Source organism: Scomber scombrus, chromosome 13 (genome assembly GCF_963691925.1).
Source record: "Scomber scombrus chromosome 13, fScoSco1.1, whole genome shotgun sequence".
Classification (NCBI taxonomy): domain Eukaryota; kingdom Metazoa; phylum Chordata; class Actinopteri; order Scombriformes; family Scombridae; genus Scomber; species Scomber scombrus.
In genome coordinates, this window is record NC_084982.1 from 8,817,648 (window position 1) to 8,842,257 (window position 24,610).

At 39.6% G+C, this 24,610-nt stretch overlaps 1 protein-coding gene across 3 annotated transcripts in view; it reads left to right on the plus strand.

Moving 5' to 3' along the window:
• The window catches only part of nalcn (sodium leak channel, non-selective), a 64,792-nt gene that overhangs the window by 21,467 nt on the left and 18,715 nt on the right, over positions 1 to 24,610 (plus strand). For all 3 annotated transcript variants that reach the window (XM_062431502.1, XM_062431504.1, XM_062431505.1), the window contains 5 exons: positions 5,606 to 5,737; positions 7,046 to 7,213; positions 11,141 to 11,332; positions 13,012 to 13,149; positions 13,688 to 13,762. In XM_062431502.1, coding sequence (XP_062287486.1) covers positions 5,606 to 5,737; positions 7,046 to 7,213; positions 11,141 to 11,332; positions 13,012 to 13,149; positions 13,688 to 13,762 — 705 coding nt within the window. The remainder of the gene's footprint in view (positions 1 to 5,605; positions 5,738 to 7,045; positions 7,214 to 11,140; positions 11,333 to 13,011; positions 13,150 to 13,687; positions 13,763 to 24,610) is intronic.

A 24,610-nucleotide genomic window follows, 5' to 3' on the forward strand; every position in this document is an offset into this window, starting at 1 on the left:
ATAAATACAAATCAAGATGTTAGTATTTTTGAGGATAATTAAAAAAGTCTTAAAAAGCTTTAAAATGGCCACTATGGAAATGAATGATAAATGCTGCCTACTCCCAGTAATCCAGGAGGGTCCTGTGATTCATTTAGTATGGCCGATGAGCAGCTGATGTTGCTCACTCCCACTGTCGCCGCCCTCACTCTGTAGAGTTAAATGCAGACTGATGGATAACCCAGTATCTCACTGGGGGGTACTGAGGTCCAATGAAAGGAACACCTTTTTGACCCCTCCCTCCCAAGCCAGAGGTTATTGATTATCTGGATCCCTCCTTTTACCCTTTGCCACTGATCTTTGCCCCCTGGATCTTCCCAGTGACACCACTTGTACCATTTTAAGCTCTCTCTCTCTCTCTCTCTCTCTCTCTCTCTCTCTCTCTCTCTCTCTCTCTCTCTCTCTCTCTCTCTCTCACACACACACACATATGCACAATGTATCAAGGTTAAGGTCAGTTTGTCTAATTGTGGAAGGAGAAGGAGGGTACAGAGAAATGGGAAATTGGATAGAAAGGAGGAAAAGAATCACAGGGAGAAGAAGATTATTGTAAAGGACGATAATGGGGGGGAAAAAAGACAGGGCATGGAAGGGTGGATATATGTTTATATGGGGTACCTGTAAGAAGGAGTGAACAAGATGGGATTGGCTGTCTGAGAACAGGAAGATTGTTTATTCGGTCTAGACTGCAATCAGCCAGGAGCACATATAGTGATATGTGCTGAAATGAAATAAACCAAAAGTCTATAAGGAAGAGCCAGACAGGAAAGGGAGGCAGAGATGGCAAAGCACGAAGGATATTATTAAGAGTAGGCAGACCATCATGTTTTATTAAGGCCTGTTTTCCAGTCTGAGACATGAGTCAGCCTGCTTTAGTCAGGGCCATAATAAGCCAAGGGGCTCCCACTTCGCTAGAAGTCCATTCCAGCATGATTTTTACACACCCACTGCTTCAGCCAAACGCTTTAGATTAAAATAACTGTGTTGATACCACAGTTAGCCATGAGTTAACCATGCTGTTCAGCAATTTTACATCTGAACTAGTTTGTCTGTTCTGCATCTCTTCATTCAGAGTTTGAGTGAGGGGGGAAAAAAAGCCTCTGATAATTATGATTTGTTTGTTCGTTGCCAACAAATGCCAGCGAAGAGACTGAAGAGATGTGAAGCAGTCTGCAATTCCACTCACTTTCTTCGTAATCTCAATAAACAAGGGGAGAGAGAACTGTAGCAGGAGCTGGTGCCAGAACATGGCCCGGTCTGTTGGTGACAATTCCTGTGTGAATACTGCTATATCCTGCCAGCTATGTGCACATGTGCTACCCTCGTCTCATGTACCAGCAGAAAGAGCATTTGTCCTCTTTGGCAGTCTGAGTGAACAGACGGGAGCACGAGGATGCAGTCGTCGGTCGGTCAGTCTGTTTCTCTGTCTTGGTTGTGTTACAGTTGCAGCCACTGGAAATGTTCCAGGTATGATATCCCTGTCCTCCAGGTGATTAGTATGCATGTTACCAGCGGATCATGGTGGGACACCTCCTATGAACATAGCTGAATGTTGTCTCACCTCTTCTGTCAGATACCATTTTATGTTACAATGACCACACAGCCTTTAGAGAGGGAGGCTTTGCTGCACTGTTTAAATTGACATGAATTGGGTGATAAAAGAACTCAAGTACTCAGACAAGAAGCCAGACGGCTTGATGAAACAAGAACTGTGTGTTTATTTATTTTTATTTATTATGTTTTTTTTCTTTTTCTTTTTTTTTTAAAAACATAGAATGCACCGTTTCCCCAAATACCAATTTGCATGCTATAATATAAAACACTATTTGCATACACAATTTCTATCATGCACACCCTGTTGCAGTCAAGCAAATTAAAGTGGAGTACATGTTGTATTTTTCAGAATGTACTGTGTCATATATCAGAAGTTAATGATTCTGGTGTTTGCTGGCAAAATGCAAAAGCCACAACTTCATGTGGGCTCCGTTAACTCAACTCTAAAGTGTGTGTGTGTGGGTGTTTGCATGCATACTTGTGCCTGTAGACAGCGTAGCACCTGGTGTTTCAAAGACCCAGCCAGAGGCAACACAAATAAATAGCATCCATCAAACAAGTGGGGAAAGGATTTCAGCGACACACAAGCTAAGAAACATCAAACGGCAGGGGAGAGCCATCTTGTCCCACAATTGATGGTGTTAAATTGATTCTGACATCTTGAGGCCATATATGGTGTGCCAGTGCCATCAGCTGCAGCTCTGCCATTTTGCCTTGGGAGTGACATGAAGAGCATTATCTGCTGAAGTGCACCACATCTTAGACAGTCAGACAGAAAAAATGGGAGTAAATGTGTGCCAAAGATTAAAAGGTTATTCCGTTGCAGAGCTGGGTATGTGCAGACTGTATCTCTATATATGTGAGAGGTTACACATGCACACTGCTCTCCAGCTAGCACTTCAGTATTTCTTAGTGGTGTGATTCCCAAAAGTTCACAAAGAATATGGGCAAAGTCAGGACCTTGAGAAAATCAACCGTTTCATATGCTCAAGCATGTACTTTCTGTTCTCTGTCAGTCTGCCTCTGTCTCTCCTGTCCCCTCTCTCATACATGCACATACACACTCACACACACACACACACACAACTCCGTTCAGCCAAAACACCCATGGGGGAGAGCGTCTGGTTGCTGGAAATGTCAAACTGCTTTGTCACGTCCAATCTCAGTCAGGGAGCCTAACCACTGTGTATGTAGTAGAGTGGGCATGTGTGAATGTTCTGCCAAAACACCCAACCCCAAGGCTGGCAGCTCTATCGATCAGTTGAGCTTAAGAGAATAGCAGGAGTTCAGATTTGTGACATAAAAAAAAAAAGCATTTAATAATGAGCTAATAAAATAAGATGATGAGATATCAAGACAAGACATAAATAGGAAGAACAACAAATAAAGCAATAAAACAAAATTACAAGAGCAAAAGGGCACCTCATTATAACTAGGAAAATGCTTTATGGGCTTTTAGAAGTCAATTTAAAATGTGCTACAGATTTGGCTCAGGCATGGAGTTTTACAAATGTACGACTAAGTCATTATGAATTGTTAACTTAACACCACCTGAAAATCTTGTTTTCCCTCAGTGATTTAATATCCCTCCTTCCTGCACTGATGTAGAAGTGTACTCCACTCCATCTGTACTTTGTGAAATCACTGCTGGATGTGGTTACAGGTCTGACAGAGAAACACCTCTGACCACATGCAACCATACCTGATAGCTGGGTGTGAAGTGAAGTGAAACAGCCCAGAAACTTTCAACCAGAGAGGGCAGTAAAACTCAGCTTCTGAGTTTGCATATCACGTTTGAATCAATGGCCTGACTTCCCTCATCACTCCACAAACCCCAGATATCTTCTATTTCCAGACTTCACTCTCCAGCCCCTTCCAATGTTGCCTCAGTTCATTCGATTTTGCACAGTTTCTTATTGAGCCATAACAAGCTTTAATACAACTTTTTTTTACATCAGTAGACCTCCCAAGATTTGTAAGCAGTCTTTAATGTGTAAGACTGGCAAAGTTCCCCTTTAATTGAATGTAATTGAAGAAGAAGCCTGATTCTAATCTTGACCAAAAGCTAGTGTAAATCTAACCTTGACTCAAAAAACATTAATCCTTAAATACCCCTTTGAAGTGATGTCCCATTGCAAAACTGCATGCATTTTTTTTTTTAAGATTTAGTGGACGATATTGTTTGTTAGTTTCTTTCTTCCAGAACTGTTTCCAATTACCAAAAATGATACATAGAAAAATATTTGAGTGCTTCTTGATTTGTTACTTCTATGGTTAAGGTTTAGTCAGGCAGCTAGGAGATGGGATAGAAACAACAGGCTTCCAGGTCAAAGTTACATTCTGTTGACCAACCACCCAAATTCCTCCAAGTGAGAGTTTGAGGTGGTATAAGAATCTTTCCTCCTTTGCTACTGCAATTGCCTTGAACACAAAAGTGATTTGTCAGGTAATCGAAAACAGGTTGTTTAACATGTTTGAGCAAACAATCAATTCTTCCATTTTTCCTGGTGAGGACAGTCTCTATAACTAAAATTGATCCTCACAAAGATATTGGAACAAGAGCACAAACAGACATACTAGACAGGCTTTTGGAGTATCCACCTTTTTTTTTATCCAACTCAAGGGCTGGTCTTGCTCGTCAGGTTTTTTCCTTCTTTTTACACCATGTAACTTCATGTAATTCACTCAAGTTCAAAGTTCAATCAGATATTTTTTATCTTCATCACTTTTTTTTTTTCAAATCACCAAACATGATTGCAGGCTTTCTAGACTAGTTTGTACTGTACTTGTGTTTGTGTGTAGGAGGGGAGATGGCAGTGGTCCCATTTCCTGGGGCGAATTTGATCTTTCCAGAAATGCTGCAAACACTCTTCATCTGTCTTAAAGTCTTCCTCTCATTTTTCACTTTTTTCAGTCCTTCTTATCACATGCAAGTCTTTTTTAGGGTGAGTGATTCTACCCACTCACAAGCTGTTCATTCTGCCACATACATGCAGTTTAAGGCTGGGATCACATCTGTCACATTGTCTCCAAAAGAACACACAGGTACAGCGTTAGTGTAAATGAGGGGTGTGTATTTTGTCCTACTCTGCCCTTTTTTCAGTTTTTTTGACAGTTTTTCTCATATTCTTTCAAGTCATTGTTTCCATCCTGGGATGTTGTTGTAGGCGTTCAATTCCACTGCTATTCCCACTAGAAATAACATACATTTATTGCCCGGCTCCGTTCTTGTTTTCCGGCTGTTTGAATACACGTTGATTTTGCTGTCTGGGTGGATGTTTCTCCCAGCAACCAGTGAAAGGCTCCTGATTGCTTTGAATTTCGTGCAGTTTAGCTGCTGGCCCTCTTTGCCTGTTTCCACCTCTTTATATACACCACAGCCTATGTTGGTTGGCACCTTCAATAAGAAAGAATCCATGTCTGTGCTGCCACATGTGTACTCTTGTTCTGAATGTCTATCATCTCTCTTCCAGCCTGTATCTTTGAAACCTTTATACATTTCTGCAAACGTTTACAATGTGGTTTTGATCATGGGTTTCTCTATATTTTATTGTGTTTACTGTTACCTTACTAGGTTTTGTGTACACCATATACAGTATTAATATAAGTCGTATTGCTGAGTAATGTATCTATTTGCTTGAATGAAACACATGTAAAAACATTTTTATCTTTTTAATTATAGCCATCATCTTTCAGCTGTTATCTATCTACCAATACAAATAATTTACACCTGTGCAGATGTGGTCAACACATTTTTCAGATTTATGTAGTAGCTATTTATTCATATTGTGCCTATACCTATCTGACCTGTCTGTCTGAGCTATAACCTTACGTCAAAATGGAAATAACTTACCTCAGACCAGCTATACTTAATTATCATGGTTTCACAACCAAACCAGTATCTTATTAAATTTGATGGGAAACAAATTAATGGCTGTACTAATACTTTGTTTTTCGCGTGTTTTGTGCAGTTTTACACTGATTGTACCTGAAAATTGCTTTGTGTCCACAGCAACTGATGCGGTCCTCTGTGTTTCACATGTTCATCTTGAGCATGGTTGCCGTAGACGTTATCGTAGCTGCTAGCAACTACTATAAAGGCGAGAACTACCGCAGGCACTATGATGAATTTTACCTTGCAGAGGTGAGCTTTTTTTTGGTTTGGGTTTTTTTTTTTTTGGGGGGGGGGGGGGGGGGGGGGGGGGGTTGTCTTAATTTCTCTCATTTCCCTACAATTTCATGTGTCCACTCCAAGCCCTCAGATTTTTTTCATTTTAAATGCATTTCATCAGAAGCCATTTGACCAGAGTTTCTACTCAATTCATAATTTCATACATTCACAATACAAAAATAGTATGAGATCATGTTTGATTGTTTCTTATGTTAAATTGTGTGAGAAAAACTTTTAGAAGGCATACATTTCTCTATAATCAATGTCTTTATTGGTACATCCTCAACAGGAATGTCGTGGGCGGTTGTTCATAGGAATTTAATCCTGCATAATCAGAGTTCTGCTTTATTTTTTCCTGTCCATGTGTCCGTACCACTCACATGATGCATGATGCAACTGGGGATTTTAGAATATGGTGACAAGTGAGGATAGGTTATAATCCATACATTTGTATATGTATTGTTGTGTAATAATGGACATTAGACATGTATTCATTGATTACAAGGCTTAACTATATTTTCTGTTCCTTTTATTGTATTGTATTAAAAAATTACACAGACACATACACACATGCAGCACAGGTTGGTTTGATGTCATCAGTATGCAGCTGGTAAAGCGCCAACAAAGACGGGAGGAATGTGCCCAACTCCCTCTTCCTGTCCATACCACTCTCTCTCTCTTACAAACACACAGCTGAATGGAAGAGATAAGAAAAGGAAAAAACACACACAATATAACTTCCTCTCAGTCCCTCCATCCATATCATACAGCCATCGATCTGCAGATTTGGCTATGAAGAGAAAATAGGAAATGCAGGCACTGGGTTCAGAGTTAAATGGAGAAATACATGTTTTATTGGTGAGGTGCAAATTTCATTCTCCCCTTCTTACTGTATTTACCCATGCTGAAGTCAGTGGTTGAAGAAGCATTTGGATATTTTTCTTGAAGGAGTCCTCCAGTGATTTAGTGTTGCACTTAAATAAAGTTGGGGGACTAGCAAGAGACAGATAAAAAACAAAACAGGTAAAAATCCAATATATCCAATATATAGGCCAATATATCCTGATATACAGTCCCTGCTACAGGCCAAGCTCCAGAACAGCAGGATCCTCTTTCCCATTGCACATTTTACAAACAAAGTTAATTAAACAGGAATATTCTTTACAGTAAAGGAGCATCTTACCTGTATCCACAGAATTGAAAAGCTTGTGCTGACAGAGATTTTTTGTTGACAGGAAGTGGATGCTGACACTGATTTCCATTTTCTCCATCACATCCCAGGTCGCTTTTACTGTGTTATTTGACCTGGAAGCTCTTCTGAAGATCTGGTGCCTCGGCTTCACCGGCTACATCAGCTCCTCCCTGCACAAGTTTGAATCTTTGCTGGTGGTGGGCACCACGCTGCACATCTACCCTGACCTCTACCACTCCCAGTTCACCTACTTTCAGGTGAGGATACATGCATGCACAATTAAACATTTTTAAGTGCTTGCACAATTTCAAGCTGGCATAAACATACACAGATCTCTTGATATCCCATATATGAACCTCAATCAGCCTCTCTTCAAATCAAATTGCAGTGAAGCTGTGAATCATTTGTGACATGGTTTTACTGTGATCATGAGTATAAAATCTTATCACTCTCTCCTTCTGGGTTTTGTTTAATTGTTCAGTCATGGCCCAATTTTTGGTGAGCATTTATGATTGATGTATTTAGTGTAAAGAGAAAAAGTGCATAAGAGAAAAAGTCTTCACCTTTATGTAAAATCAGTAATGATGTGTGATGCATTTGGTCTTTCTAATAGTAGTGGTGGTCTACAGTATTTTTATTCCATAAAATTTGACATCCTCAAACCTTTTTTTTAGCAGCAGTGTAGCCTCATCCATGATCAGCACAGCCTCTACATTTTTTCTTTGACCTTTCTGATGGTTCATAGCCAGTATAAAGCTCTGTGGACAGTTGGGTGGGAAAGGCCTCTCAATGGGTCTTTAATGAGCCTTGACCACACAAGCTGCCCTGATTCCTGTCTGGCTCCGTCAACAGCTTCATTCACACATGTGCAATACATATACTCAAGCAACAAGCATTAGCTTAGAAAATAAACTTCACATGCTGCTTTTAACCTGCAGTGATTTGCTTTAGCAAGGTAATCCAGTCCAGTAAAAATAAAAAAAGCCTATATCTTCACACCATTAACCTGATCACTGAACAGTAGTGCACTCAGGAGTTATCTAGGGCTGAATAATTTTGGGAAAATATGATGTAATTGTGATTTTTAAAAATGTATGTTACTATTTTACATTATTATTACTATTATTACATTATCGTTTGCAACTTAAATTGTGATTATTTTTTAAGTACTTCATGGTCTGTCTTAATGTCACATGTTCTGACTTAAACGTTCACATCTTAGAACTTATTAGTCATAATAATAATAATGATAATGATAATGTGCTGCTGTTCTTGCTGATTGAAAACAGCATGTTTTCAAATTGCAACTGACTTTGAAAATCAATCATTGCTCAGCGCTAGTGCTGTGCTGTCATTAAAATACATTAAACAAGACAGGATAAGAAAACATGCACTTGAAATTGGAAAAGATAATGTGCAAAGTAAAGCAAAGGATAATGTGAAATTGATAGCTGATTTTTTTGCAGTTCAGCTCAATTTGTATAATGGACAACTGCATGGTTTCTGTATGTATGCACTGCATAGATAGACAGTATTACACAATGTTTTTAAATAACAAAAAAACATACATTATAGAGGGCCACCTTTGACTTTATCCAGTCCAAACATTTTTTTATCCTGTCTCAACAAACGCAGATCCAAACAGGATCTGGGAACAAGCTGAGAACATAGCTAAGCAACATGTACAGACAATTTGAGTTTGGAAACTGTTCCAAGTACAACCTTAATGTCAGTACTTTTTTCTACTGTTGCAATGCTCTGTTTCATACAGTTTTTCCTAATGCAATTAATATTCTGCTTTTGGCTAATGAGCAGTTTTTATGGACATTAAGAGTCTTATTCATGCCTCACTCATGGGAAAGAATTTGTCATTCACTGTCCCTGCTGATATTTTTCCCACTAGGCTGCAGTTTGAATATGTGACATTTAGTCAAAAAGTGATTAACCTTAAGGCTCTGTGCTGGAATCAGAAATATGTTCTTGGCCATAGCATAAGGGAACAGGCTAAACAATCATTGTTTCAGATATTTATTTAATTACTGTAAATCCAGTCAAGGGGTGTTTCATTAGCCTTACCAATTTTTCTTTCAGTCTGGACAAAATCACACGCTTTAGAACCATACTTACAGCTTTGGCAGACACACACTTGGCATATTGATTTTTAATCAGCCAATTGAACCCACCTCTCTGTGTGTGCTTGGAATTGCAATGACTTTAGTAACGGCATGATTTCACAGTTCAGTCAATTCATTCATCCACAGGGGCAGGGTATTTTATAAGTTTTGGACCTTTCTGGTAGGGATGCACTCATCCAATTCTGCTTGTTGGTATCTGGCCAGGCTGATTTTAAAATGCTGGATAGGATAGCTGTGACAGTGACAATGTGACGCATTATGCAATTCAAATTTTATGTAAAACACAGTTTTGTCTTGCGAGAGGAAGCACACATGGGTAACACAGCTGGAAGGCCATTCTCTGTGTGTCATCTATAGTTAGTCATAGCATATTCTTTTGGGATAAAAATGGTTTTGATTCTACAATACAACAGCGGTCTGGCATTTAATGTGTAATACCTTCACCAGCTCTGGCCCTGAGCCTGAACCGTCCTCCGGTAAATGTAATTTGTTCCACACATCAAACTGATCATATTCAAAATTCAGAAGATTGTTGATTACTTTTTCTTGTTGCACATAAATGAACAAGAAAATATTAAAAAGTGTAGAGTACACTGATTTTGTCTGTTTGTATGATACACTTAGAATGGATCCAAGGAAAGGAAAATCATCAGTCATATATTAAATGCAAAAAGGATCAATATCAGATCAACCAATACTCACAGTCCTATACTTGTAATCACGTCAAGAGTGAAAAATGGTATTGATTCATTCCAAACTGGTCATTGGCCGTGGTGGAACGTGATCAGAGCCTTGCTGTTTAGGTAGTGCTGCGCTATACAATACAATACAATACAAATAACATTCATTTTTTACAGCAGTACTGCTGCTGGTAATTTTCTGATGCAATAGTTGAGTGAACCTGCTAAACAATTCTCTTATTTTATCCTATTAGGCATATCTAGATGTCCTCTATTTGGAAACAATTAGAATTATGCTTTTTAATTAGCAAGATCGGAAATGATGCTTGGAAAGACAAAACATTCCTTTTAGAATCAATTTTGAGCCAACCATTTGATGAAAAACATACAATACTGTCTTTAAATTAATAATAAATAGATTTCATGCATAGATTTATTTCACTCTGGCAGTTTACCTGTCAGATGTTCTTGGGCCTAACAGCATGTTGGCAGAAGGTTGCGCACACCTTAAGGTGGCATGCATTTAACAGCATGTATGATCCAAACATTGGTGGTGTCTATCTATCTAAATTATTTTCTATTGTGATGGATGTTCTATCGATGACTTGTATGTCAGGTCCCCAATATTTTGTTGGTTTCAAGCTGGGGATGAAAAGAAAGATAAGCAAAAGACTTGTTTTGCTGTTGCAACCTCGTATCCTCTGTGTATTACCCGTCTCATGGTTTGCCCTTAGCCTCAGAGCTTGCATCTATTGTAAAATGAATTGCGCTCATCACAGTCTGTCAGGAGTGGAATCTAGCGTCTCCCCATTCCATCTGTCATCATGCTGCGAGTGTTATACTGTATTTGTTTACTGTAGGTTCTTTATTAGACCTGCATCCTGTGTTTGTCTCCTTTATTTTGCTGTATATCAAGGGAATGGAAAATGGCCATTCATTTGGCTTAAGGCAGGATTCTAAAGAAAAATCTTTGGCCAGGGGCATCACAGTGCAGAGCCGGATCAATAGCCACTCTCTGGATCCCAGATCAAACCCTGACCAAGATGCATCACCTTCTGGGGGTTGTTGTCACCGTAGGCAATTTAGCAACTAAGCCCTTTGACAGAGGACGGCATCACTGCACCTTTAGCACAGGGTCAAGATAAAGCTCTCTCTTTTTAAAATCAATATGTAATCAATGTGCTACTATGCTTGTTTTTAAAACTTTGATATTTATTTTAAACTACCTCTCTTTTAAACTTCTAAACTACTAACTCTCTCTTCCTCTGTTGTGGATTATGAAACTACTTTCTTACCAAAGACCAAAATTACAAAAAACACTGTTCACACGAACTGCAACCTTACATTATGTTTTTTTTTTTCTCCTCAGGTGCTACGTGTGGTGCGCTTGATAAAGATTTCCCCAGCTCTGGAGGACTTTGTCTATAAGATATTCGGTCCAGGTAAAAAGCTAGGCAGCTTGGTGGTGTTCACAGCCAGCCTCCTCATCGTCATGTCGGCTATCAGCCTGCAGATGTTCTGTTTCGTGGAGGAGTTGGACCGCTTCACCACATTCCCCAGAGTAAGGAACCCAGAGTACACACTTAGAAAAATGTTTTTTTAAAAACTGAAATGGTGTGTTAAAGATTAAATGACTGGAATAATACCTTCAAATTATATATTAGATTTATTTTTTCTAGGTGGTTAGGGTTAGGGTTTTTTTTAGGTGAACTACCCCATTGAATCACGACTTTTAAAAAAGTAACTGAGTCATGTACTAAGCCACAAAAGTCTCATATATTGAGCAGATTTTTGGTAATCTGTCATCAGGAGTCTAAACAAAATCTGTTCCATTCAAGGTTACTTTCAGTCAACTTAATACACTTATTTTCTCTTTGCTGTAATGAGCCTCTTTATGTTAATAGCAGGCAAGCCTACATAAAGAAACGCAAATACTTTATGACCACTACTTTATTAGCGTTAGCGTTATTAGCCATCTTTTCATAGTGCAATTATTTGTGTGTTTTTGACTGTTGGGTAGCAGATCTATACCAATAAAATGCTGCATTATACAGCTTAATGTATTTTCATTCTTACTTTATTTAGTTTATATTGATTTCTTACCCCTGATGCAATGCAGTTTATTTGAAAATGGTTTAAACCAGCATTTTCATGCAGTTATTTCATTAGAGCCATCCGGTTTTGAATAGTCTTTTCTTTTTTCTCACCTGCTGAAATCCGGACAAACTGTTAAACCATCAAGTTTGAATAAAGTGCTCCAAAACACTCAGTCTAAATGTATCCTAATACTCCAATGATTTGCTCTCAGGGAAACATTAAACGTAATTAAAACAGTGTGTAGGTAGTCTAAGAAATACACTACATGAAAACGCATATGGGCAATTCCAGAAGGACACCTCAGACATGCAATAAGGAGGCCTGCAGATGCTGATGATGGGTCGACAGATGTGGTTCCTCCTTTGATTTATAAGTGCTCATGAGCTTCTCTCTCTCTCATTAGCCACATCTTTCCATCCACATTTTTTTTCCCACCCTTCCAACATTCCACTGATCCCAGGCACAGCGGGACATGAGAGGTTGCTCATAAACAGATGCCGCTTGTATGCTGTGTTGCCCTTCTTGTCTGTCATTTTCTCTCTCCGTTTCTATATTACTTGTGCTTAACACATCCACATGTATGTACACAGGCACGCACACACAGTTAATGACATTTGGCTGTCTTTCCTACTGGCAAACCTGTTGTTGGGTTTATCTTTATCTGCAATGATTGGGATGTGGGAGTCGATGGGAGGGGATTGCAGGGAGGAGGCTCCTGTCTGGAGGTGCGATGCTACAGTAAGAAGGAAGCGCAGGCCATGCCATTTGACTCCAGGGGCCAGAGTGTCGCAGCTGGCTGTCCCCCACACCTTTATCTGACCTCTAACAAGAAGATGAGAGGACAGCAAAGCAGATGCCTTTGTCCTCAGTTCCTCTCCTCTCCTCCTGGCTTATATTTGGAAATCTGACAAGCTCAAGCTAGAGAAAGATGGACAGAAGGGGGATTCATGCATTAACTGTGTGATATTTGCTCTCCTGTGAAAAAGCATAAATCTTAAATGTCAAATCTGCTTTTTTCTATGTAATTTCCCACCATTTTCCTGTCCTTCTTTCCTTATCTCCCCAGCTTTTACTAGTATACGCTGCCCTCTCCAGCCTTATCCCTCTCTCACTTCCTCTTATCCTGTGCTTTCCTCCCCATAGGCATTCATGTCCATGTTCCAGATCCTAACCCAGGAGGGCTGGGTCGATGTCATGGACCAGACTCTGGTGGCAGTAGGTGATATGTGGGCTCCGGTAGTGGCCATTTACTTCATCCTCTACCATCTGTTTGCTACCCTGGTGAGGAACTTACTGTGCTGCTTCAAATATGGAAGTCAAATAATTTGAACAGAAGGGAGTTTTTAGTGTTTTTGTTAAGTTAAATGGGCTTTTAGTATATTGACACTGCTCATCACAACTACATTTGCATTTGAATGACACAACTTAATGTATATTGAGAGCAATGACTCAATTTGCTGCAGTATTCTTTTTAAACACTTTCTATTATTTTGCTCAGTAAAAGTAGGGTGGAAAAATATGTAGCAAAAATAAGTGGCAAAAGGATACATGTATTGTTTTCTTAATGCATTCAATTAGTGCCCCCGACCCTTCAATGTTCTCTCAAGTGGTACATCTAATCATAGTTAATCAGAGTTGCAGGCGTAAGAAGAGCTGACATTTTAGTGTTTGCCCTTCTGATTTGGGAATCCGTAAAACAAATATAGTCTTTGGATGAAAAGTATTTTTTTGTGTGTGTGGATGTGATTATAATAATGACATAAACAGTTGATGTGTAAACCCACAACATATGTTCTTATGGCATCTTGTTGCTTTTTAGATTTTGCTCAGTCTTTTTGTTGCTGTAATCTTGGACAATCTGGAGCTGGATGAAGACTTGAAGAAGCTCAAACAGGTAAGAAACTTATGCAAATTTCAATAATGTCTGCAGACTAAACAAGGTTATTCTTAGATTTAAAATAGCAATCATTGTAGGGGAACTCTGAGCATATTCTTCCATTTAGGATGGCCAAATAATGTGAGGCACTTGAAGCTAGAAAGTATCTTCCTTAATCATGTTATAATCACCCAGGGGCAAAGTTCTTCTATTGTCAGTTTTAAAAACTATTGGCTAACTATTGAAAACTGAGTGTTGCTGATGTCAGATGAAGCAGTGTTATACAACTGCACTTATATCTCTCACAAGCTTGTGATCATGGTGTTGTCAGACTACAGCGAGCAAAGCTAAAATTGTGACAAATCATTGCCAGACTAAGCCCTAGTGGCCAAAATGTTAACATTCCACTCTGTTTGTTACATTTGGTGCCTTCAAGTGGTTTCTTGTTTCAAGTGGTTTCACTTAATACCACAAAGTATTTCACCAAAAGAGAAACAAGGCAAATTCCCATGTTTAAAATATGATCTCAAGAGTCATGGGCCAGATTTACTAACAACATGGCGCTATGCCATTGGTGTACTGCCATGGGGCACACCGGGACAAATCCTATTAGCCTGCCGCATCAGTGGGCCAGTGGTCCGTCAAAAAATCTGTAAATCTTTACTGGCACTCCCTTTGTGCCCGTCATTCGAGGTGTGCATGAGAGCGTGCTGCTTGTTGGGCGTGTGTATGTCACTGGTGAATCACAACCGCATTAAAGTCAAATCTGATGATCACAAACTAAAATTCCCTGTCTACTTTTCATTTGTTTAACAGTGATTAGATTATGTTCATAAAAAAATACCAATTGTTCCATTTTAGTAATTGTTTTTAAGTAGGGCTGTTGATTGATTAAAAAATCAAATTAGAAATCTTAATTTCTAAGGGAGGAGGTGGTCAGTGGAGATTTGTTTTTGCTTGATTTACTTGGATCATCTTTTTGCAACATCCTGAAAGAGTGACTCTTGCTTCTGTCCAAGTCCAACTTGCTGTTCTCTTAGGGTGTACTCACACTACGCCCGGTTGCCTTGTGCCCGAGCACGATTGTCCCCCCTCCCCACTCTCCTGCTGGCCTGCACTCACATTGAAATTAACGATCCGGGCCCGAGCACGCCTATGTCATCACAGTGCATTTTTTAATCAGTGCCTTATCAATTATGCAACGCACAATTTAATGGGACAGTCGCATCATTGACCTCACAGTTAGCAATCAAACACACGGCCCAAGTCCAACTGAACCGGGCCCGCTTGAAGAGCTGGGCACTGTACAGAGCGATCACACTAGTCAAACTAACCGGACTTAAAGGGTCAAACGTGCTCGCGCACGGTACAGATCGCCTAGTGCGAGTACACCCTTAATTTCTGAGCATTTGATGGACTATGCTTCAAGTGCTCGACAATTTTGCAACATTTCTCCAGAACGCTTTCAAATTTACTGTCTTGAAGGGAAGCTGTAACCATTCTTTGCAGACTGTCTGCCTTGCTGGCAAAATTTGTCACAAAAAAACGCAGTAAATCTGATGCCCAGTGCTTAAATTCTACCTAGATTTGGTATTTAATTCACGTATTTGTGCTTTTTTAATCACAGGTAGCACATGGCATGTCAGTAAGCTAATAAGTATTCCATTACAACATTTCTCTTTCAAGTACATATTAACCAGTTAGAATAACAGTAATGAGAGAGCAAAATGTGAAAGTACACATGCACCACATATGAAAATGACTTTTTCTGTCCCCATAATTGCAACATTAATTGTTTTTTCCCTACTGCTTGCTATTATTACTTGTTGTTTTATTTAAAAACTGAGCACTTTTCTGTTGCTACCCTGGGAAGAGTGACAGGGTTGTATTATGTGCCCACATGTGGGCAGGGCTCTGAGTAATTCCTTCATTCTCGCCCTTTTGGGCTCTCCTCCTAGAGGGTTGAGTAAGTGGGCAATTAACTTTAAAAAAGCAAAATCCTGTTGTGTGCAAAACCTGGCACATAAACGCTCACACAAAGCCTCGGTGCTAGTCACTGCTCAAAGGGTGAACTTTAATAAGCAGTTTCTGTATTGAAGATGTATTTCTATTGGGAAGTTGCTTTTTAAAACGTGCTATGCTTGCAGACAGATAAATGCCTAACATTGGAGATCCTGGTCAGTTGTTTGTATAGAGTGTCTGTAAGCTCGCTGCCATGAACATGTTTGCACACCCACATACACACACATAATCGCTGTGCACTCATTGCTGGCTGGCAGGTCTCAGCTTGCTGGGACAGGTTATTTCCCACCCACAGCTGAGTGATTAGAGGCAGTGACTGTAAAATTGTCTATTTTACAGGTGCTTTAATCACGGATACAGAGAGTGACTATAAATAGAGCATAGATGGTGATCACCCTCCCACAAGAATAGGCTTCTGCAAACATTTGGCAAAAGCCCAATGACACGGCTAACCTTTCTATAAGAAATACACACGTGTGTGTTGAAGGATGAGAACCAATTACAGTGTATGTGATGAATCATTTTGCCTGCTGTTTGATAAATGACTACAGTGAGTTGGTACTGTTTGCAGTGTGATTTCTATCAATGGAAAGTGATTTAAATTTGAAAAAATAACCACAACAGAAAATAGCATTACCCAATATTTTCCTTTTCAGCTTCAAAAACTGTGTTATAGGTATGGAGTAGATATCAATCAATGTTTGGAGTGAGAGTTGGGCACACAAAGGCCATGTGTGCATTCTCTTCCCTGGGACATTTTTAATCCTTTCTTCTTCACAGTCGGCTGAGCACACAGACAGTTGCTGTGTTAAAATTAATTGGAAATAATGGAACAACAAATTGAAGCTGAATAAACTATTCAAAGAGGGAGTTCATGCAAATCATGGGATTTTGTCTTGGTATTATTTGAAGTAAAATAAGGAATGGTGTGCTAACAAACAACTGGCATTACAGAGCAGAGGACAGTGTACAGTATGCATTTACATTGTTGGTTTGGTTAAAGTATTCAGATCAGATTCAGTCATCTACTGAAGAATGATTTTGTTGCTTCAGTGGGTAAAATGATGTTTTCTGGAAATTGTAGGTGATAGCATATCTCACCCTGACATCCCATTCCCCCATCATGCTCCATGTGTGTCAGAAATATCAGTTGGAAAACCAGTCAAACATGTCAACTCCCCTTGGACGCCATTGTATTTTGCTTCCAACCATGAAAGACTTCAAGCATAGAGTGCGTGTGTGATTGCAGGTGTGCCAGCAGTGTGTGTGTGTGTGTGTGTGTGTGTGTGTGTGTGTGTGTGTGTGTGTGTGTGTGTGTGTGTGTGTGTGTGTGTGTGTGTGTGTGTGTGTGTGTGTGTGTGTGTGTGTGTGTGTGTGTGTGTGTGTGTGTGTGTGTGTGTGTGTGTGTGTGTGTGTGTGTGTGTGTGTGTGTGGCTACATTTCACACTGAAATGAAAATTCACCTGTGCAGTCAAGCTTTGAGCGATAAGGCTTACCTGCATGGCACAATTATGCACAGTGTCAGTGAACCATTCATCATGTAATTTTCTATATGTTTGTAAGTCAATACCAAAGTCATTCCGTATGACATCCATCATAGTTTTACAGCACAGACCTTAACATAAACACCAACAGCATAAAATGATTACATTTAATTACCAAAATTAGTAAATGTATTACTGTAGGGCAGTTACGTAACAGGATTTGGTTGATCTCCATATACAATAGTTCACAGCTCTCCTGAGCACTTACATACGCAATTATTTTGGTATATTAATAGTGTTTTTCAGTCAGCCGAGGGCTTGACTCCCTTACTGGGAATACCTCTGAGTCATACAAGATAAAGAAATATGCACCTTAGAGGTCAAACAGTCTGTTTGGCTGCTGATATTTACAGAAGCTGGGAATAGAACTGGTCCATGATTGCCTATAACTGTGCTCTAACATTAGCATTAATGAAGGAGATCAGTATGGATGGAGTTACCAGGCAACACTTGTTAGTCGTCATCGGGATGTGTTTACATTTCCAACTGTCACCCCGTGCTAGTCTCCTTGACTGTCGCCATGGCCAGATGTTTGTATGTGGTCATGTTGTGGGGATCTGTCAAATTGTAATGGACTGCATTTATATAACGCCTTTCTAGTTTTCCGACCACTCCGCTTTACACAACATACCAACATTCACCCATTCACACTGATACACTGATAGCTGCATACAAGGTGCCAACCTACTCATTAGGAGGAGTTTCTAATACTCATGGCAAACACATAGGGAGTAATTTGGGGTTGAATATCTTGCCCAAGGACCCTTTGACATGCGGACTGAAGGACCCAAGGATAGAACCACTGATCTTCTGATTAGTGGACAACCCGCTCAACCTCTGAACCACAGCTGCCCCAGGTATTCCCCACATTGTGGGGACATTCAGTATTGTTGTGGGAACTCGCTTCCGTTTTGGGGACAAAAAGATTATGGTCAGACATGTAGTGGTTATAGTCAAGGTTAGGATAAGTCTCTAGGAAATGAATGTAAGTCAATGTAATGTCCTTTGAAGGGACAGAAACACTTCTGTGTGTGTGTGTGTGTGTGACTCTGTGTGTGACTGTGTGTGTGAAGCAGCCGGACTACCGTGTCTGCCCGTGTTGCTGATTTGATAATGACATCATCAATAAGACATGTAGCTAAAAACATCTGTCATCGTTTGTATGCTGATTGCAGCCCAGCCTTTCAGGGGAATGACTTGCATCTGTCAGCCTCGACAGACCATTTGTCTTGATTTGATATTTCATCTGTGTGTCAAAGCTTGAACCATCAGGAGAGCACAGAGGCTTGTGGGTAGTCCCACTATGATCAAGCAGACCAGTGTTAGCTCGCTGTGCTGAAATATCTGGTTGCTTTAAAGTTGCGTGATGAGAGCTGTCATCAAACAGTCCTGAATCCATGCATTGTAATCACAGCCTGAGAGGAAGAATTAAAGTTATTTGCTTTCAGCACTCACACCCAAACACACGCAGGCACATGTGTGTACACAATCACATGCACAAACACATTTCGTACACATGAAGAGCGATCATTAAAAATTAGTGAAGTGAGAGTAAGCAGGACTGCAGCAAATGAACAAACGATTTATTCCTCCACAGTGATGAGCCAGAAGCACAGATGTAGCAGGAATTTCTTCACGTCACATACACATACAGACACACACACACACACACACACACACACACACATGAACATGCATCACTGCTCATCATGCTCCACCCATCAATGTTGATTAGGATAGTGCATTTATTGCGTTAAATTAGATTAGCTGGAATTTTTTAATGAAATGAAGCCAGGGAAAGGGGAAAGGTAGACAGCAGAGGAAAACAGAAGTGAAGGGAGGAAGTAGAGCACCCCCCGCCCCCCTATACACACACTCACTCACTCTCACACATACACGCACACCAGTCTCCCAGGTTTGTTTCTCTTCATAGATGATTTGAAACTAGGCATAGTGCTGAACTTGTCATGAAAAATTATTTTAAAACTTTCATACTGCACAGCAGAAACAAATTGGCATTCATATAGACTAATTTACTTGATTTATGTGTTGCACGCTCTAGTAACACTGCCTTTACTGCATTACTGTGGCAGCTGAGTTTCACTGTGTAAACGCACAGCTGTTTGGTTTGATGTTGACGCTCAGCAATCACCTGGATTTTGGCAAGGAATGGTAGACAGACAGTATGGTTTTAGATGGAATGCAAGGATTTAATCAAGATGAGGAAAAGTTAAATTGAAATGACTATATGCAGATTTTGCTTTCCTAAGTTGAAGTTTATTATACGAGCAGCTGATGACTACATTCTGTTAAAAAAAGTGTGGGCTATAATTAAAATGAACTAAATTAACTTCTATATCACACTAAAAACACAAACCGCCTTGTTGTTTTATTATCAATCTATTTGATGAAGATAAATTGATAATTAAGATAATTAACATTCAATGAATGGTGGTGAGGCATTTATGCCAAACAGCAACTTTAAAGAGACAGTTTATAGAATGCTTAACCATAATTATTTAGAAGAGGGTAACATTGTACCCTCTTCATTTTATTCTTCTTTGTTTTCTATGTGCAAATGGATGAAAATTGATTGTACTTTTTGTATTCATTTACAGTGAAACTTTAGTCAGCAACGACTCCACAACGGCAATTAGTCATAGGCATACATCTAAAGTGCCACCCAGTAGCATTTTTTTGAGAGGAGGACAACAGCAATGGACCAATAGCTATATGTGATTAGAAAAAATAACTTGCTCTATTTGAACGTTGCTGCTGCCCATTATTGCTCCACCTTCATCTACCATGTCACAGGTTGGTGGTCTTCGTTATTGGAGACATTGATGGCCCATCTCCATCCAACAAATCATTCCTGCCCAAAGAGCAATGTCTGCAGGGCCAGGGGGAGGTGCAGTGAGAGGGGAAAATGTTTATCGTGTGCCGGTAGATATCAGCTAGATAGAAAAGGGTGTTTACCCCTTAGGGCAGTGATGATGATGATGATAATGTGTGTGCGTGTAAGGAAATGTGTGGCAATCAAACAGGTCCTCAGGCCAGATAGATGAGTCATGAGGAGCGCATTCAGGAAATGTGTTGAAAAGAAGCACGTAAAAAGCAAGGCAGAAGAGTGAGAAAAGCTAGAAGCATAGTTACCTTCCCTTCAACTAGTCTTTTTACATTATGCATTTGAATCCTTTTGCACATTGAGCTCTGAGACCTCTTGCTCTGTCCTTTGACATTTTCTCTGTCTTTCTCTCAAAATGTACCAGATGCTCATGAGCAGAGAAGAGAGAGTGTAGCTGTGTGAGTGTTCAGCTTGTAGAGGACATACTGTATGTGCTGGAAAGTGAAGGACGTTGTTTGTATGTAACTAAAATGAAGAACTACAATGATAATGTTTTTTTTAGCTTGACTGATTGACCAAACCAATATACTGTCTGATACTGTATTAGGTAGACTGATGAGTAACAACAAATTGTAGCACAGAAATTATTAAATTATTAAATTATTAAAGTAGAATAAGCTTTTCTTTGTCAACCAAAGATCAATGACAAGCTTTTTTTCATCTGAAAAATATTCCATTGATTACAATTTCCTAAAAGAAAAAAAAAAAAAAAAAAAATTTGCAGGGTCAAAAAAAAAAAAAAAAATAGATAGTTTGTATTTCTTTACATTTCTGTCCTAATGTGCTTTTAATAATCTGTGACTGGTTCCATTGTGCTCTGTTCATGTGTGTTTCCAATAGCCTCTGGCCTTTGTTATTTTTGAGCCAGACCCAAAATTGCCTGCGGGAAGGATTTCCTTTAGACACACTGGTAAATATTAGAATCCCAGATTATCTGATCGGTTTAGGACTGCAGCAATGATAAAGGAGATTGCTGTGCTTCATAGTTTGTACCGTCTAACCATACTGCCATCTAGTGCAAGGCCTACACATGCAAAATTTGAATTATGGTTTGTTGTTGCTCAAGGATTTATGGCTGGACCAGAAAAATGTGTGTGTGTGTGTGTGTATGTATGTATGTGTGTTTATAATTGTATGTCTCTTTTGTGTAGAGGTCTATGTGGGCATCAACTGTCATATGATGGATGACTACTCTCCCAGATACCCAATATATTATCAGTTTAACAGACACAGTTGTGAGGGATGGCTCACTACCAGATTACCAGATCCTTAAAGAAACACTGTGGGGAGTTCCACTGGCCACAGACAGGGGGTGTGATGTGGCACAGAAGTAATCTGATTTCTGCCCCTGGTGTGACAACCTTTATAAAGTTGGCATTGAGAAAAGCATGACAGTAACAATGTATGGTGGTCAATAGAGATGCGTCTATCTTGTTGTTCCATATTTGTCAGTTGAACTGTGAGAGATCAAACTGGAGGGGGAGGAGATGGGTGAAGGGGATGAAGGACGAGATAAACACAGCATGGGAGGGAAAGGAGAGGAAGGAGAACAGGAGGAGAGGACAAATTGATGTTTGCTTTGTGTATAAATGAGGTTTAGGATGAGGAGTCACTGTTCCACTCCTCTGACGATAAGGACTCTTCTGTCTGCATAACACCAGATTCTTCTCAGGATTAATACATGCACGTACATGTTTGATTGTAAAGGTGACATGTTTGCACTCTGCTCTGTGCTTTAGCCCCCATATTTCAAAAAGATTTCAGCATTGAATATAAATTGTATTAAGAAAAATGTAGTTTGATCAAATACATTGAGGTTATTGTATTATGGCCTCCCACCAAGGATTTCATTATATATTAATTGAAGTAAAAGCTTGTCCTCCATTTCTGTGATTTAATGGACCAAGGACTTATTTGGGGATTTAGCAGAGGAGAAGAAAAGCTAGGAAGACAGAGGGAGCAGAGAAGAAAAGAGCGTACCCCTTGGAGAATCCAAATACAATGTGTTCTTATCTTTTGAATGTCACCTTCAGTTTTCTATTGGAGGACAGTCCAGGCACTGTGCCTGCCATGTTCTAAAACTAGCATGCACTAACACACAATGGACTTGTGGATTGAAAGCCAAATTCTTGTCTTTTCACTTGGCTGCAATCAGGTTTTATTTGTGCTGTATGTTTTAATGAACTCACCCATGATTATAACAGCACGGAGACACACTGAGGAATGTTAATCAGCCATTTAAAAGTGTTTGGGCTTAATTTTGGATATCTTGGTCAAGTTGTTAGTAGAACAGTGACAATTTTAGGTAAAGACAGCCAGGGCAGTCATTTTGTTGATTGGCTGTTTCCTAGGAAGTATCCACACAATTGGAGTACGAGAAGATGAGGTTTTGTTCCTCCCAGTGCTTATAGTTTATTTAACTTATAAACAATGCTTGAATTTACTTACGTAGTTTTTGCAAATGTTTTTAACATCAAATTAGTTTTTTAAACTAAAAATCTGTCAAGAATTCAAACATTATATTATTTGCCTCTTTTAATGTGGATAAAGAAGTCAGACAAGAAATATGGGAAAAGAGAAAGGCAAAGGTCCTCAACTGGGAATGTTGTGGTTACATGAGTATGAGTCTTAACCACAAGGCTACCAAGACACCTCGACATCACAAGACCTGACCACAGAGGCACACAGTTGAGTATGACTATATGTAGGTTTGGATTTTGAGGTAATGGTAATAATAGTGGTACCCAGAGTTGTTTTGGGTGTTGCAGATAGCTATTAGAGGTTTACAGGCTATGTGGCTTTACAGCAGCTCCACAGCATGGCTCATTACCCAGCTAATGAAAGGAGAGGGTGACCCCTACTAACTCGCTCTCAGCTCTCCCTCCCCTGGGTATTGCAGCTGGATTGGCCCGAGGGCTGGGGAACCCAACCTAGACTGTGGAAAGCTGAGTGCAAATAGGTTACCATATTTCCTCAAATACAAGATGGTAGTCAATTATTGAAAATAAGACTGAGGTCTTTATATGTGGACTGCCTGTCCTAATAGGTGTCTCTGGTGGTACTCTTTGCCCTTTAGCTTCTTAAAATTGATCTTTTCTTAAGAATCTTACTGGGATTTGACAGCTCCTTCTAATTTGATAAATTCAGGTCCAGATTAGTTCAGTTGTCAAAACTAGCTAATCTCAGTAAAAACTTTTAGCCAAAGTAAAGGCCCATCTTTTTCCCAAATATTTCAAGAGTGTTATTCATGCTTTTGTTACCTCTCGGTTAGACTTTTGTAATTTGCTTGTATGTGGGTGTAGAACAGTTGTCTCTTCATTGTCTGCAGTTTGTACAAAAAGCAGCCACTCATCCTTTAACTGGAAAAAGAAAGCATGATTACATAACAGCAGTATTGGCCTCTCTCCACTGGCTTCCTGTCTGTTTCAGGATTGATTTTCAGATTTTACTGCTTGTTTTTAAGGTTTTAGATGGGCTGGCGCCACCTTATCTAGCAGACCTCCTGCATCATCTTTCTCCAGTTAGAGCACTGAGGTCGACCAACCAGGTGCTCTTTGATGTTCTGAGATCCAGGCACAAAAAAAGAGGTGACCAAGCATTTGTACTGGCTAAAACCAAATGTCTGGAAGTATCTTACCTATTCATACCCTAGACACTTTTAAGTCACTGATGAATACCCACCTCTTCTCGTTGGCATTCAATTCAAGTTGAGCTTGACACCTTGACTTAAGCAAATATAATAATATGGAATAATAATAATATAAACCTGCTTCTAATAAAGGCCTGGTATCCTCTGCAGTTGAGCTAAATAAACTATTTAACTATTTCACTATTTAAGGAAATAAGGTAGTATGTACGATAGGGACCATGCATACTTTAAGAATTATTAGTATGCCATTGTACACTTTAATATTAGCATTGATCATGCCAGATTTATAGAAAGAAAGAGAAACACACACAGCACATGCACACTCCATTTATTTTTCTGTTGTGCCAGTTAGTAACTACCCACCATGATGAATAATGCATCACATAGAACAATTAATGTGAAATCCATAATTACCCACACACACATTCTCACACATGCACAGCTGTTGTCTGGTGTTGCTAGTGAATGGCAAGCTGTGATTTCTGAATGGTAAAATACAGATGACTGTTCATACATACATCCGGTGCTTGTGTGTAGGCAGCAGTTTAGTAGGTGGCTGTTTATCAGTTCCCCTTTGTTCCATTGGCTAGTCTCACACATCTTCCTACACTGTGTTTGCACATCTCTGAAGTACTCTTACAAGACTGATTTCAGGTGGGAAATTGAGAAAATATGTAGTCATACTATCAGAGTCAACAGCTGCAGCGTGTGCGTCTATGAAAGCGTTCTCTAAATGTTCAGATGGC